The sequence below is a fragment of the Chelonoidis abingdonii genome, chromosome 1 (genome assembly GCF_003597395.2).
Source record: "Chelonoidis abingdonii isolate Lonesome George chromosome 1, CheloAbing_2.0, whole genome shotgun sequence".
Classification (NCBI taxonomy): Eukaryota; Metazoa; Chordata; order Testudines; family Testudinidae; genus Chelonoidis; species Chelonoidis abingdonii.
The window spans coordinates 40,582,152-40,597,267 of NC_133769.1; the positions used below are offsets into that span (position 1 = coordinate 40,582,152).

General features: G+C 41.9%; 1 protein-coding gene across 6 annotated transcripts in view; it reads right to left on the bottom strand.

Moving 5' to 3' along the window:
- Window positions 1-812: 812 nt before the first annotated feature.
- The window catches only part of TTLL8 (tubulin tyrosine ligase like 8), a 60,930-nt gene continuing 46,626 nt past the window's right edge, over window positions 813-15,116 (bottom strand). For 5 of the 6 annotated variants that reach the window (XM_032769390.2, XM_032769393.2, XM_032769391.2 and 2 more), the window contains 5 exons: window positions 14,212-14,360; window positions 13,236-13,482; window positions 11,872-12,307; window positions 5,337-5,835; window positions 813-3,909 (listed from right to left, as the gene is read on the bottom strand). In XM_032769390.2, the coding sequence (XP_032625281.1) occupies window positions 3,701-3,909; window positions 5,337-5,835; window positions 11,872-12,307; window positions 13,236-13,482; window positions 14,212-14,360 (1,540 nt within the window). In that variant the 3' untranslated portion in view covers window positions 813-3,700. The remainder of the gene's footprint in view (window positions 3,910-5,336; window positions 5,836-11,871; window positions 12,308-13,235; window positions 13,483-14,211; window positions 14,361-15,116) is intronic. The other variant, XM_032769392.2, reaches the window with a different exon arrangement.

The following is a 15,116-nucleotide window of genomic DNA, read 5'->3' on the forward strand; positions in this document are numbered from 1 at the left end:
GACAAACCACAGTAACTGTCTCCAGTTGTGAGGACCATGGAGCCAGCTCTAGAAACAGAAATCATGGAGGTTAGTCCATAATGGCTATTAGCCAGACAGTAAGGAATGGTGTCCCTAGCCTCTGTTGTCAGTTATGCGTGGAGATGACAGGAAGAGATCACTTGATCATTACCTGTTAGGTTCACTCCCCGCTGGGCACTGTCATGGCTACTGTCAGTAAAAGTGGATCAGATAGTGGACGCGTATGAGCCTTGAAGTTGGCCCAGATATCTTATGTTCTAAGCTAAATGAACCAAATTATGGAGACAGATATGAGTCAAGGAAGCCAGCAGAGTATCAGAAACCTGGAAAAATCTCTGACTGGATGGGCTTAGGCATTTGGTCACAAGCTGAGGTGGTTCAAAAGTTTTGAATTTTTTTAAGTAGAATTTTTTTTATTGTTTCTTTAAACAATCAAACACAGCAAGCAGCAAATATTTGGCCACACACTTCTGAAACCCCAAACCATGTTCAGATTTTGGCAGACTAATTTCAGCTTTTCAATTAAAAAAACCACAACAAATTTTGAAGGAAAGTAGACATTGTCTGTGATTTTTTTCTGCTTTTTAAAAACCCCTAGTTTTCAATCCAAAAAAAGTTTTGACGGAAAATATTTGTCCAACCCTTTTAATGAGCTTTAGTGCCTTTTAGCAGTAGCTGATGCTGAGAACCAGTGATACCTTGTAAAGGTAACTTGAAAAAAAGTTTTCTCCCACTTGCCCCATAGGGGCCCCCATGAGAATATAGTATTCTATAGTATTGAAACTGTTTTTTATGGACGGACCCCCTGAAATTCCTTTGCCCCAGCCCCCCTGAATCCTCTGGGCAGCTCTGGGCTGGATATGTGGCTTTTAGGACCCCTTATACCACTCCAGCTCTTTTACACAGTGTAAAAGGGGCCTGAGTGGGAGGTGATCATCTAACCTCAAATAAAAACATTGCATGCTATATAGCAGGTGGTTTTGGTGCACATTTCAATTCTCGTCAGCTGACCATATCTTGTACCATTCTTGTTGATCATTTACTTATTACAGTGTAGCAAGGCGCATGCTGGGCCCCTTTGGTTTCAGCCCCTGTTGCCCTCTCCAACCAGTCAGAAACGCCTCAACTTGATACAACACCAGTGTTCTTTATTTAGAGTTCTTTTCCCACCACCACTTTCCACCTATGTACAAGTACAGGTGCAACTTTGCCAAGTGCAGGCCTGGCCAGCAACAGACCAGAAGGTTCTCACCTCCCTCTGTGCCTGTCTGCCTAGCCAGCCTCTTTCTGTCTCTCCTCTGGTTTCCTCCCAGCCTTTATAGCTCTGGCTAATGAGGCTGGCAGGTGCTGCCCATTACCAGGCAGACACAGGGCTATCCAACCAGCCTCAATCCATTCTCCTGGACTGGGGCTGGAGTGGCAGGGGCTGATTAAGTGCTTCTCACTCAGCACCTTGTCACATACAGCAGTGGTTCTCAAAGCTGGTTTGCCGCTTGTTCAGGGAAAGCCCCTAGCGGGCCGGGCTGGTTTGTTTACCGGCCACGTCCGCAGGTTCAGCTGATCACAACTCCCACTGGCCACAGTTCGCCACTCCAGGCCAATGGTGGCTGAGGGAAGCGGCACAGGCCAAGGGATGTGCTGGCCACCCTTCCTACAGCCCCCATCGGCCTGGAGCGGCAAACCATGGCCAGTGGGAGCCATGATCGGCCAAACTTGCAGACGTGGCAGGTAAACAAACTGGCCCAGCCCATCAGGGGCTTTCCCTGAACAAGCGACGGACCGGCTTTGACAACCACTGACATACAGGATACTCTATTTACTGAGATTCAAGATTACCATTCTCATATTTATTAATGCAGTCTAGTCTGTTTCCATGTCTCTTCTGATATCAGATGACCTTAAAAGATATCTGTACTTGGTATAATAAGGATCTATCACATAGGCTCAAATTATGGTTCCCAGATGATTTGCTTGGTCTTGGACATTTTTATAGCATGTCTTATGCATAAGCTCTCTCTTCCCTGGAGTCCCACCCACTGCCTGCTGCTTTTATTGCCAATACAAGTTGTTTTAATAAAAGAATAGGATTTAATTTATCATCTCCTATGCACCCTGGCTTGCTTTTTTGCATGAAAAGGATGCATCTGGAACCTTGAATAGTTTGGGTAGGAAAAATATATCTCTAGAGGAGGTCAGTATTTCACAACCTGGAATGTGTAACCACAATCAGATTGCCAGCATTTTTCCAGGGCCTTGTGACCCTACCCCCACAGTCTCTGTCTCAGACAGTTAACTGAAATAGATTTATTCAGCAACTTGCAACTTGATCCTAACTGTCTGAGTGGCCACTAGAGTCAGAACGTGCTGACTTTCTGTAATGCTGGGCTATGTCACAACTGAAGCCAGTTAATCAAGATCAATCACACTCAAGTGTGATGTACCCATGTCACTCAAACAAGGTGCCAGAACTATCACAAAAACTACTGGGTCTATTCTTGGGAGTAGTGGTGAAGCCAACCCCTCCTGACTTTTGAAATAGATTCAACAAAAAGAAAATGTACTGGAATAAAAAACCCTGCAGTAGCAGCAAGATGAATTGATTGGTATAACAGGCAGTTTCTATCACTAGTATGTTTTACATTTTGATTCCACAAAACCCTGTTCCTCTTGAGCTTTGGAGATGTAGAGGCTAATTCTGATTTTAAGCACCAGGTTGTGGAATACCGTATTAGGAATTTTGCACTGGCTATTCCTGACAAAATGGGAACTGGATTCTGACACATATCGTACAGAAACTCCAATAAGCACCCTGAGGAATCCCCAAGATGCTCTAAATTAGGGTGGGTTCTTTCCTGACTGACAAATAGAACAGGCGTCTGTCAGCTAGACATCTTTAAAGGGTCAACAGCCCACTGTTGGAAGATAGGCTATTCCATGGATCACAGATGAGGTCCATTCCTTGGCCAATTCAGGAAGAAAAGCTAAGAATATAGAATCGTTTTGCCATTACTGTCCTCATATTAATGTTAGGGAGGTAAATGGCTGGTTTAACTGGTTCACCTTGTCTGACTTAACTGACATGTGGACCATAGAAGTGCAGTAAAGGACCACAGCCCAAAGTACAGGAGGATATCCTCAGAAAATAATTTGTAAAAAGCTACTAAACGTAAGCAATCTTCCTTTCTTCCCCAGGTGTGTCTCCAAGAAAATATCACAATGTGTTTTTCTTTACATTACACTATGTGCCAGTGGACAGGTTGGAAGCCCTTCCACTCCCATTCCCTGACACATAAGAGTTTTTACAGTTGATGAAACTCTTGTTTACAAGATGGCTATCAAACAGGGGATTGCAGATGCAAAAATGGAGGTAGTATTGCATGACATAAAAAGAGAGCTCACTGTATTTCTTTGAACTTTCCATACAGTTGGGTCCACCATATTGGCCACAGAGCTGCTGTAATAGTAAACTCTGTTAATTGGCTTCAGTATAAGTCAGATAGTCTCCGACACAGCCATGGGTTACAAAAATCTCCAACTCTTGTAGCCTAGGGCCTTTAAATAATATCATTGAGTTGCTCATGGCAAATAATTTTTTTTCAACATCTGCTTATTCAAGGCTTGCACAGTTCTATTTTTGTTTCAAAAATGCTTTTAAAAGACTGGGGTACTCAGAATGGACTCATATGTTTTCAGGGAAGACATTGCTATGAACAATTATCTTGTTGCTGGTCACCTTCTTTTCAGGGGTAGAACAATCATTCATAGGTAAATATGAACTTCCTTGCAGTACTGTTGCACAAAAGGAGTTGCAGCGTTTGCAGATTTTCTCCAACTGGAAAGTGTCTCCACAAACTAAACATGGAATTTTTTTGTTGCTGTTTTGCAAACCTTCAAAAAAAAATAAAGCAGTAATTAATTAACCCACATTTCAACTGAAGTCCATATTTTAAAAGTTCTTATTATGCAAAATCATAATAAACTCTTCAAAAACTGCATTCAGTTATACTATATAGTACTTTTTCAATAGTAAAAGAGAGCTACATGGAAACCGTAAGCCTTAGATATTAATGCAAAATCTGTTAATACATGAAAAGGACTGTGTATATACCACAAGCAGACCATTCTGTAAGTGTTGGATGTGTGTGTAAGCCTGTAAACCTCAAGTGACAGTGAAATATGCCTATTCATCCAACTCTTGGCAAACTGAACACCATACACCACATCCTTAAGCTATGTTTTTAAAACACACTTGGCAGTATCAGTAGGAAGAGGCTTCCTTGCGGGAAATCCCCCCAGAAATGATGGTGATGAAGATACTTAGCACATATTACACATAACATCTGCAGCATACTCTACAAACAATGGGAATTTTTCTTTAACTTTTTAATGAATTTAGAACTTATGAAATGTTAGGGCTTATAGGCCTTTAAACTTAAATCCTCTTCTTATCCAGAGAACAGGTACAGATGACAGCAGCTGCAGCACCTGTTGCCCTGATAATGTTTCAAAACTGACCTGGAGAACTATCGAAGTTCAGTATCCATGTTTGCTTAATCTTTGACCTCTCTGCCAATTAGGTTCCAGTTTGTGCTAAAAGATGGTGATTTTGTAATGTGAATATCAGTCCACTGGAATTGGTCCGTAGTCCCCCCATATCCAGCAGCCACGAGCAGCACCCACAAATTATGGTCACTACTGACCTGGATTACATGTGAACTAGTGAAACAGAGGTGAAAGTCTCTGTACTCCAATATCAATCCCTTGAGCCATCCAGAGACAATAGGAGGTTGAAAGAGACTAGCCAGCTATCATTAGCAGAAATAATAAGGACTTGACCTCTGCACAGAAGAAAAATGAGTTGGGTATTATTGTGGATAGCTCAATAAAAACTTGTGCTTCAATAGGCAGCGGCAGTCCAAAAAACAAACAAGATGTATGCTGTATAAAAAATGCAATAGAAAATAATCTTCAAAATACAGTATGCCATTATATTATATATACAAATGGTATGCCCTCACCCAGGATACCATGTCCCATTCTGATCACTCTGTCTCTAAAACAATACAGCAGAAATACAGGGGATTCAGAGGCAAGCAGCAAAACTTATTCGAGGCATGGAGAGTCTTCCAAAGGAAAGGCTGAAAAGTTTGGGGCTATTTATATTAGAGAGACAAATAACAGAGAATACGATACTAGTATACAAATAACTAGCTAAGCAATCCAAAAACTTATGCTATATACCTAATTTCTACTTTCCCTCTAAAATGTATTTTTATGTAATATATAGTGAAATAATGCTAAATAACAGATATTACCTGATATTTTGGAAGGCTGAAGTAAAGGCCCGTCCAAGGGATTCATATTTTGAAAGGTAGAGGCTGTCTGATTTACTCTGTGAAAGCTTGAATCTGTTATTCCTTTTGCCTTGTTCATATACTGCACATGTTTCATCTCTGTGATGCTTTGTGTAGGTTGTAAAACTAAGCTGGGAAGAGCTATGTGCCCAGTGGATTTCACGTGTGCATCCCTTACTTTACAACTTTTCCCTGGTGGTCTCTTGAGAGGCTTAAGTAAAGTGCAAAAAATAGCTTTTTCAATTTTCATTTTGATGTTTTGCTTGTTAGTTACAGTTCCTATTGATTCTCCTTGTTTTTCATGATTGGGTGAGGCACACTCAGTTGTCTGTGGTATTCTTGCTAATGTATCAACAAAATTAAAATTAGTGATGGGAGCAGCTTTCTGCCTTGATCTCTTAATACCAACTCCTTCCACAAAAAGGTCTGTAACACTGAACGGCGACAGATCCAAAAGAGGCTTGAGAGACACAAAAAAGAAATTAAATTTCTCAACAGATTCATGCACTACTAAATTATAAATGAAGACACTAGTGTTTCATGTGTTACATCTATTCATAAAATGGGGTCACACAGCACTTTGGGTGACAAAGGATTCCACACTACTGTGACAAAAACTGCATAATTTAGAATTTACTAAAGCTACTAGTTTCTATATGCTGTCTATTTTTCCAGTTTATACAATGGGCCTACCACATTGGCCAAGGAAAATGAACAACATAATAATGGAAAACTACTGAGACTTCTGCTTTTATACTAAACTCTGTTTTATGGTTACTTCAGTCTATAAAACCTGTCACTCCTGTTTGTCTGTATCACCCACCTGTTGCACCCTGTCTGACACCTAAATTGTAAACATGCTGGGTGAGAGTCCCTCTTCTTTGACACTTGTCTCTGCAGTGCCTAGCACAACAGGGCCCTGACGCTTGATTGGGGCTCCTTGGTGCTACAGTATTGGAACTAATAAATTACCACAACAATCATGATCAATAAGGCGAAAGAAACTTTTCAACACAATTAAAATCCTCCCCATTCAACCCACTGTTCAAGAAAAACGGGTAAAAACATAAGTCTTACAGCATGCCTTGTAGGTTGAAATTAAGAATGACAGACCATCTCCAGGACTGGCCCCTGAGAATGCCAAACACAGTAACTGACTCTAGGGATTGTTAGTTTGAACATCCCAGCTGATCTCTACTTTCTGGGTAAAACACAGTCTCTAAAAATAAATATAAAATATATGGAGCTATATATCTATCTCATTGAACTGGAAGGGACCTTGAAGGTCCCCTGCCTTCACTAGCAGGATCAAGTACTATCCCTGACAGTTTTTTTTGTTTTCCCCCCAGATCCCTAAATGGCTCCCTCAAGAAATGAACTCACAATCCTGGGTTTAGCAGGCCAATGCTCAAACCACTGAGCGATCCCTCTAAGAAACACAAGACTTATAAAAGCCACAAAAGGAGCTTAACAGCTCAAAATCAACCTCTTGAACTGTACCCAGAAACAAAGCCAGCACAAGTGTAATATACTTCCTGGAAAATAATGCTAAGAAAGCAGGTATTTATCAGAGCTGGCTAAAAATTTAAAAATAAAAATATGAGGGGAAAGTCAGCATATTCAAAAGAGTTTTAATTGCACTGCTTTTGTAACAGTCCTTTTTTTGTTTTCTGAATTCTCCCAGAATGTTTCTTTTAAACTCAATTTTTGATGAAATCAGAAATTTTCTAAATTTAGTTTTTTTCTATTTCATGAAACGTTACCCTGTGACTAAACTGACCAATTAAAACTGGCAATACCAAAAACTGGATTTATATGAGGTGAACAGAGGGCTGGCCTAAGAAGCCAGTGGATTAACTGATTCTGCATGTCTGCTGCAGCCTCCACTGCAACCAGCATAGATCAAAGCCACGATTCTGTAAACACTTATGCACATGATTAACTTTATACACATGGGATTGCTCATATGCATAAGTGTTTGCAGGATCAGAGCCTAAAGTCACACCTGACTGGTTCAAGTCCCTCTACACAGCATGCAGTAAAACTGCCATCTGTTCTCCCTCAAGTATGTTCCCCTCTGGGGCACAGCAGGCCAGAACTTGCATCATAATCACTCTTGGGGCTGCAAGCATCTTATTTAATTTGTTTTAACTGAATAACTAATTTATTGTGCTCTGTTTTTCTTCACTTTGGATATATCAATCAGTATAAAAAAAAGAACACTAAAATAGTTTACTAATTAATACGAAGATTAACATTGGCCTCCATCAGTTGCAATGACTCTAGAATACGACATCCTGTTCCTTCCCTGTAAGAACTCTGAACCAGATTAGCACACTATATAGTTACTAACTGACCCATCAGTTTGAAGCAATAAAGTTATAGCCATTACTCATTAAAGGTGGCTAACGTTGGGAAAGGAAGTGTTTAGTTTAAATGACCCCAAACACACAAAGGCCAAAATTCAGTGGTGAGATAAATGAGCCCTGCAAATATCCAACATTGAGACATAACTTAAGAATGCTATTGCACATAAAGAGGGCACAGCCCAAGCCACTTCATGTGCAGTCTTGATGCAGAAAAGTTATCCACTTATAGATTGTCTGTGAAGAGACGGCCTGTCCCTTCATATGATCTGCATATGACACTAACAAGAGGGAGACAGACATTGTAGATGGCCCAAAGCTCCAAGACACTGATATGCAGTGGAATGTCTTGCTCTGACCTCAGGCTCTGAAACTTCAGCGACCCCAGATGGTCTCCCCAACCTATCAAAGAGGTGTCCATGACAACAGTCCTGGTTGGTAAGGGCCAGATCAAGGGAATGTCTTGACATCATTTCCCTGAACCGTCCACCACTGCAAGAAGTCCAGGATTGACTGAGGGAGGAGAACTAACCTGTCCAGGGGTGAAGGGATGGACAGAAAACAGTCCTGAGCCTGTATTGGCACAACCTTGTGAATTGAATCATCTGTATGCACGTGGACATGTGGGATAAGAACCTCAGGCACACGTGAACAGTCATGGAAGATTGGTACTGCACACTGAGAGAAAGGCTACAAATTGTCTCGAAACGGTTGATGGGCGGGAATACTTTTGAACTTGTAGAGTCTATTAGCGCCCCAATGAAATTGATTTTCTGAGCGGGGACCATTGTTGACTTCCCTGTATTTAGGATGAGACCCAGGCAGTCGAGTAAGTGCAGTGTGATGCCCCAGAAAGGACTGTGTACTGAAAATGGCGGTTCACCACAACAAAACAGAGAAACCTGTGGCTCGGGAGAATTGCCACATGGATGTAAGCATCCTGAAGGTCCAAAGCAGCAAGCAAGAACTAGTTGTTCTAAGTCAATGTTGGGAGGATAGTTGATAGGGCAACCATATTGAACTTCAAGTATCTGATATATTTGTTGAGGTTGCGGAGGTTGAGAATAGGTTTTACTCATCCCTTGGATTTGAGAACCAGGAGGTACCAGGAATAGAAGCTCTGACCCTGGTGTTCCAGAGGAACTTCAAGCACCTCTCCCATGGCCAGTAAAGAGAAGACTGCTTGAGGAGCAATACCTCATAAGAGGAGGCCCTGAAGAGGGACAGGAAGGGCAGATGGGAGCAGGGGAGAGGAACTGGATAGCTTAGCTCAATTTGATGATGCTAGGACCCAGTTTGTAATCTAGCCCCAAACATTGTAAAAGCGAGCTAGCCTGTCCCCAAACAGAGGCAGAGTAAAGGGAGTAATGAATGGACCTCTGCTCTACTCCAAGGAGTCAAAATGGGCGCTTGTGGAGTGCCGGGGAGGGTGTGTTGAGTGGCCGAAACCCAGACTCAAATGCCTCCTCCTCTGGGATCTATGCCTCTTTCTGGGGTAATCCAACTGTCTTGAGAGAAAAAAGGCTGCCAAAACGTGCATTGTGGACAGTACTGTTGCTGTCTGCACTGATGGTGTAAACACCCCCAAGGAACATAGGGTGGCCCTATAATCCTTGAAGGAGTGCAGGGTCTTGTCCACCTTGTCTGAAAACAATACCCGGCACCAAAGGGCAAATCCTCTATAGTTTGCTGCACATCAGAAGCAATGCCCAAATTCTGCAGCCAGGAGGCCCTTCTCATGGTCACCGGTGAGGACAAAACTCTGGCCAAAGTATCCACAATATTCAATACAGACTGCAAACGACATCTTGGCCACTGAACAGCCTTTGCCGACAAACTCCCAAAATTGCTCTCTGGAGGTTTAAGGCAACTGGCCCACTAACTTAGACATATCTGTCCAATTTACAAAGTTGTACTTGGACAATGTCTGCTGGTTCATGATCTGCATTTGCAGGGTGGAGATCTTCCTGCACTTTAAATCCATCCCTTTGGAGTCCTTGTCCTTAAGAATGGACTTACACCTGCCAGGCTCTGTCATTCACTCCAGTTACGACTAGGGAGTTTGCGGCCACATGGGAGTACAAACCGTCAAATCCCTGCACCGGGATGAAACAGCATTTCACAGTGCACTTTGCAGTAGGCACTATTGAAGCCAGTGTGCTTCAGAGGACTTTTGTAGACTCTAGGAATGCATCATTAGTAGGGAGGGCTGCTCTCCCAGGAGCAGATGGCTGCAGGATATCCACTAACTTATGGGAGTTCTCTGCAGAAACCCTGCTTGAATGCCCAGGAAAGTGGCCACGCACCGCAGAAGGTCCTGACAAGCCTTGAAATCCTCCGGTATTGGAGGAGAGGAAGAACCAGGCACTGATGAATCATCTGCGGACGAAGAAGAGGTGGTTAACTGCATCAAGGCTGGCTCTCATTCCTGGACTGGCAGAACTGGAAGGGACAGCTCCATGGGCTCTGCACAGGGAAGATTCACTGGTGCCTGAACCTGTTGTGGATCCACAGATCCTGCCACTGATTTGCCTGGCAACCTTGCCTTAGAGCAAGCTGAGGAGTGCAACCTCTGCGACTGAGGAGCATGCCATGGATTACATGGAAGCTACTGATAAGGGTAGGGCATTAGTGACCAGTAGGTGCCGCATACCAACCGCTCCATAAATAGTCCCCAGTGTAGGTTGGGTGATGGAAAGCGAGAGGAAGAAGATCTCAACCTCGATGCCAAGGAACCTTGGGTTTCCAGGGATAAAGGTGGAGACAGTCCTGAGGGAGGAAGTAACTGGTCTGACTCCTCCATTGCCCAAAATAAGGCAGGGACCAGTGTGAATGATGGAAGAGGTACCAGCAGCAGCGAGTACACTGCTGGTACCTTGAAGTCAGCAGCAGTACAAAACAGCTGACAGTGCCAAAGTGAAGGGCAGTGAAAGCTGCCACGGTAACATCCACGGTGCCAACTGCAATGGAGTTTCCTGATGCTGAGGTCCCAAGTATCAAGCCCGGTATTGGCTCTGCTTCCACAGAGTGAGGAAGAGACGCAGTGCCAACAGACCCAAGGGTTCAGCAGTCCCTCCAGCCAATGGGGCTATAAATGATGCAGCACTGACCAAGTCCTGGGCCAAAGGAGAGGTGATGATGGAAAGCTGGAGGAGATTTATATCCACATGGTATGCTGCCGATGTCAAAACAGTTGGTGCTGGTGTCACCCTCATTGGTATCAGGCTCAACGAACACCGGGGGGGCCAGAAATGGAATTGATGAGGCAGGGTCTATAGGCCCCGTACTCGATACTGGGGAGTTGTTAGACACATCCTCGTCATCATGCGCACTGGCACTAACCCTATTCCGGTCCACGCTCTTCTTGAGAGAGATGGGAGAGTACCCATGAGACCAGGAGCAGTCTTGATTGGTCTTATGAGACCTTTTCCTCAGCACGCTACATGGGGAACAGCGCCTCAGTCTCTTTGGAGAGGTGTCTGCTCCAGAGTGCAAGGCAGAAGGACTCTTGGAACCTGAAGGCAACCCCTGATCCAATGAGGGCCTCGGTGCTGAAACAGGCCACATGGCCTGTTCAAGCAGGTGCAGTTTTAGGCAACGGTTACTTGCAACTTGAGTCAATTTACTAAACGATCTACTGACTGAATACCATTCCTTGACATGGGCCTCACCCAAGCACAACTAGCACCATGTGTGGGAATCGCTCTTAGGATTGTTCCCCCACATGACAGACAATGTTTAAACAATGGTGAGGGCATCACAGGGGAATACTTCACTAAACATAAGTAGCACTAAGGGTATTACAAAGTATACACAGCTAGAAAAAACACTAAACTAGTGACAGACTGTGAATTTAAGACCACACAGAGCTCTGACTCCTGACACGGGCGGTAAGAAGGAACTGAGTGGGTTCGGGACAGTGCTGCCTCATATAGCCAGGGGAGGGGCGATGGCCACGAAGTACAAGTGCACTCCTCTACAGGTACTGCTAGGCAAAATTCTCCAGCTAATTCTCCACACACCTAAGGGGAATACACAGCTGCATTCAACCAAAGAATGTTAATTAGATTTTAAAACAGTCACCGAACTAAATTTCATCTGATTAGTGAATGATGTAGAATTATTCGTACCTGCCTCCAGAGAAGTTCGAATTTTCCAGTGTCCCAGTTTTTGTCACGTTTCTTCTCAATAACTACCTTAATTGTGTCTTCTTGCACCTGAGCACATAGCTCTGCTGTGACAGGAGTAGAAGGCAACATTGTTGGGCTAGTATTGATTTCAATCAACCATGGTTTAAAGTCTTCTCCAAGAATAAAGTCTGCCCCATACAGCTCAAAACTGCTCTTCCGGGCTTCAACACTCTCTTGAGCCATTCTCATGGTGTAGGTAATGGCTTTTTTCATGGACGGATAGATAACATTTCGCCAAATATTGCCTCGACCTCTCTTTTGTAAGTACTCCTGAAATTTGCTGCTTGTCCACATATTGTGCCATGGCAATAGAGGATTCCGGTCTGCAGCATTTTTGTAATGTTTCTGGATAGAATTATTGCAAAGATGAATGGAGCTGTGAAGAGAGGACACCACAATTACAGCAGGCAGCTGAAAAAATGCAAGAAACATATTACATTAGAACAAATTATCTTCATATTAAAATCTCAGGGCTTTGATTATTAAACCTATTTTCAGTTTCCTTCATTAATTCCCCTCTAATGTAAGACAAAGGATGGTCTTGTGATTAAAACACTGGCCTGGGCCTCAAGAAAACTGGGTTCAGGTCTCAGCTCTGTCACGCTCTCTTTTTGTTTCTTGGGGCAAGTCACTTAAGTTCTCCATGCCCCAGTTCCCTGTCTATAAAATGGAGATAATAATGCTACCCTATCTCAAAGGAGTGTTGTGAAGATACATTTGCAAATGGTCATTAGGCATTGTGATAGGTGCCATGTAAGTACTCTGATAGAGCATCTACAATGGGTTAATTTACCAGATATCCTGCCACTCCCAATCTCTGGTATGGCCCTGGCTAAAAATATGTCCCCATGGAGATATTTAACACTTGTTCAATTTTAATAAGTTGTATAGAATTTCCCCAAAAAACTCCCACAGTTTAACTATCGCTTTTCTTGAATATTTGATAAATAGACTACAGCATACATAAAAGAACAAACATCTCCTAATGTTCTAAAATGCTCTAAAATTACATTTTCTATAATATTCATATGGATGAGGGCACAGTAAGAATCACTGTTTTAAGTTATGACAACTGCTGACTGACGCTGAGTCTATTTAAAGCATACCATCATGACCCTGTTTACACACTGTAACTAAAGGCAACTTCAGAAAGTAAAAGCATTAGCATAGACTGGTTTGATGAAATTTTAACCCTACCATAATTCCATGGTCAAAATTCAGGGACCTGACAAACTACAGAATTTTTCAGCCTGTTCATTCACTATTCTATATAGCAAAATTTTTGTTTATACTTCCTTAGTTACCTGTCTAGATTGTCTAAGGAGAAATGTTGTGTAGAAAATCTCAGATAGCTTTCTTTATAGAACCATATAGTCAGAGGGTTCCAGTCAGTGACAAGAAACCACTGTCTAATATCAAATTTAGTATCATAAATTAGCAATGGTGTCTCAATGTACTTCTGTACCACCCACTTGTGGTCCTTTACTGGAAATTGATCTGTTGCTTCTACTAACTTCAGAATATCATCCAATCTATTTTTGCACACTATTTCTGGAAGAGAAAAAAATAAAAATAATATGCATGTTATTGTCTAATAATCATGTATGTAGCTGACAGTGTACAAAAATGAGAGATTATACATGAAAGGGAATTTCCATTTATCCCACTTATGCATGCAGGAACAATAGTGGAATATTGATAGATCATCAGGAAGAGACCTGTTATGGTAGAATTAAACAAAAACAAACAAATAACACCCCCCCCCACACACAGTTTGCCTGCATTAATTATGTTTTTTAAACTTTCATCGTTGAAACAAACATATATATTTTACCTGACCCCTGAAATATTTATCTGTAACCTAGTGATTATGGGCCCAATCCAGCAAAGCGTTTAAGCATATTTTCAACTTTGAGCATGTGAGTATTTCCACTGACCTTAACTGAAAGGACTTTCACTGAAGACAGTAAGACTACTCACATGCTTGCACTTCAGCACATACTTAAAGTTCTTTGCAGGATTTGACAAGTTTCCCTTCTGCTATTCCTTCCCCAAGATACACAAAGTAATAGAGGTAAGATGTTGAAAACTGTGTAAAAATTACTCTTGCATAGAAAATGGGAAAGGTTCTGATTGGAAATGTTTATGCGGTTATGAATGGCCTGGTGGGACGAACTGCAGATGTACACAGTACATTTACAAACTGCCTCTCCAGATGATACCCTACAACTTTGGGTAATAATGAACACTTTAAATTAAAAAAACAAAAGAAGCTCTTACCTCTGCCACGAGATTTTGCTCCTGGTTTAATAATCCAGATATTGTGGTTACCGTCTATGTCTTGCTGTGGGTTTGTAGACATGATTTTGCTCAGAATCTTTTGACACTGTGTAATGTAATTATGTGCACTACAAATGACAGCACCTTCACTACAAACAAAATTTTAAAAGGTAATACTTTATGCATAACTATTTTAGATGAAGCATTTTATGAACTTAGCTTATACAGTTGTCAATATTGTTTTGTTTTTCTAAAGTACAGTATGAAGTGTTTCTTGCTACAGTGATAGAAGTTATTAGATCATGGATTAACAGAAATAAATCTCACAGGTTACTGAGCTCATTTATTTTGGGTATTGTCTCCTCTCCTCCTCCCAATCCCAGGCTATGAGAGCAATTGTGTGGAAGTCAATATAACAAGATACAGATTTACTGTACGGTCAAATAGCAATATGACTACGTTATACATTTCCTTTATTTATATTGTGCTATTATGTTCCTATTATGCTATTTCTATTGCTATTATGTTCTGAATATCAGTTTAAGATTACTTTCAAAGTCAATTAGAACCTTAGTGTCAGGAAAGTTCTGTTATTAAGAAAATAATCTGCTAATAAAAACTTGCAATAATGGGGTAATGTGAACTATGAAAAGCACAGGTGTGAGGTTAATTGCAGGCTGAAAGAAGGGGGATTGATTTCTTTAAACAACATATAGAGGGGTTAGATCCAACATGTAGACAGCCCTGGGCAGGCAGGGCAGCATGAGAAGAGTTGGCACCCAGTATCTGAACACTAGGAAGGTCAAGGCTAATCTCACCTTTCTTTTTGAGACCTTTTAATTGCATAAACATACATAAACAGACAGCATAAAACATAAAGGAATATATGTCTTCACAAACTGTGT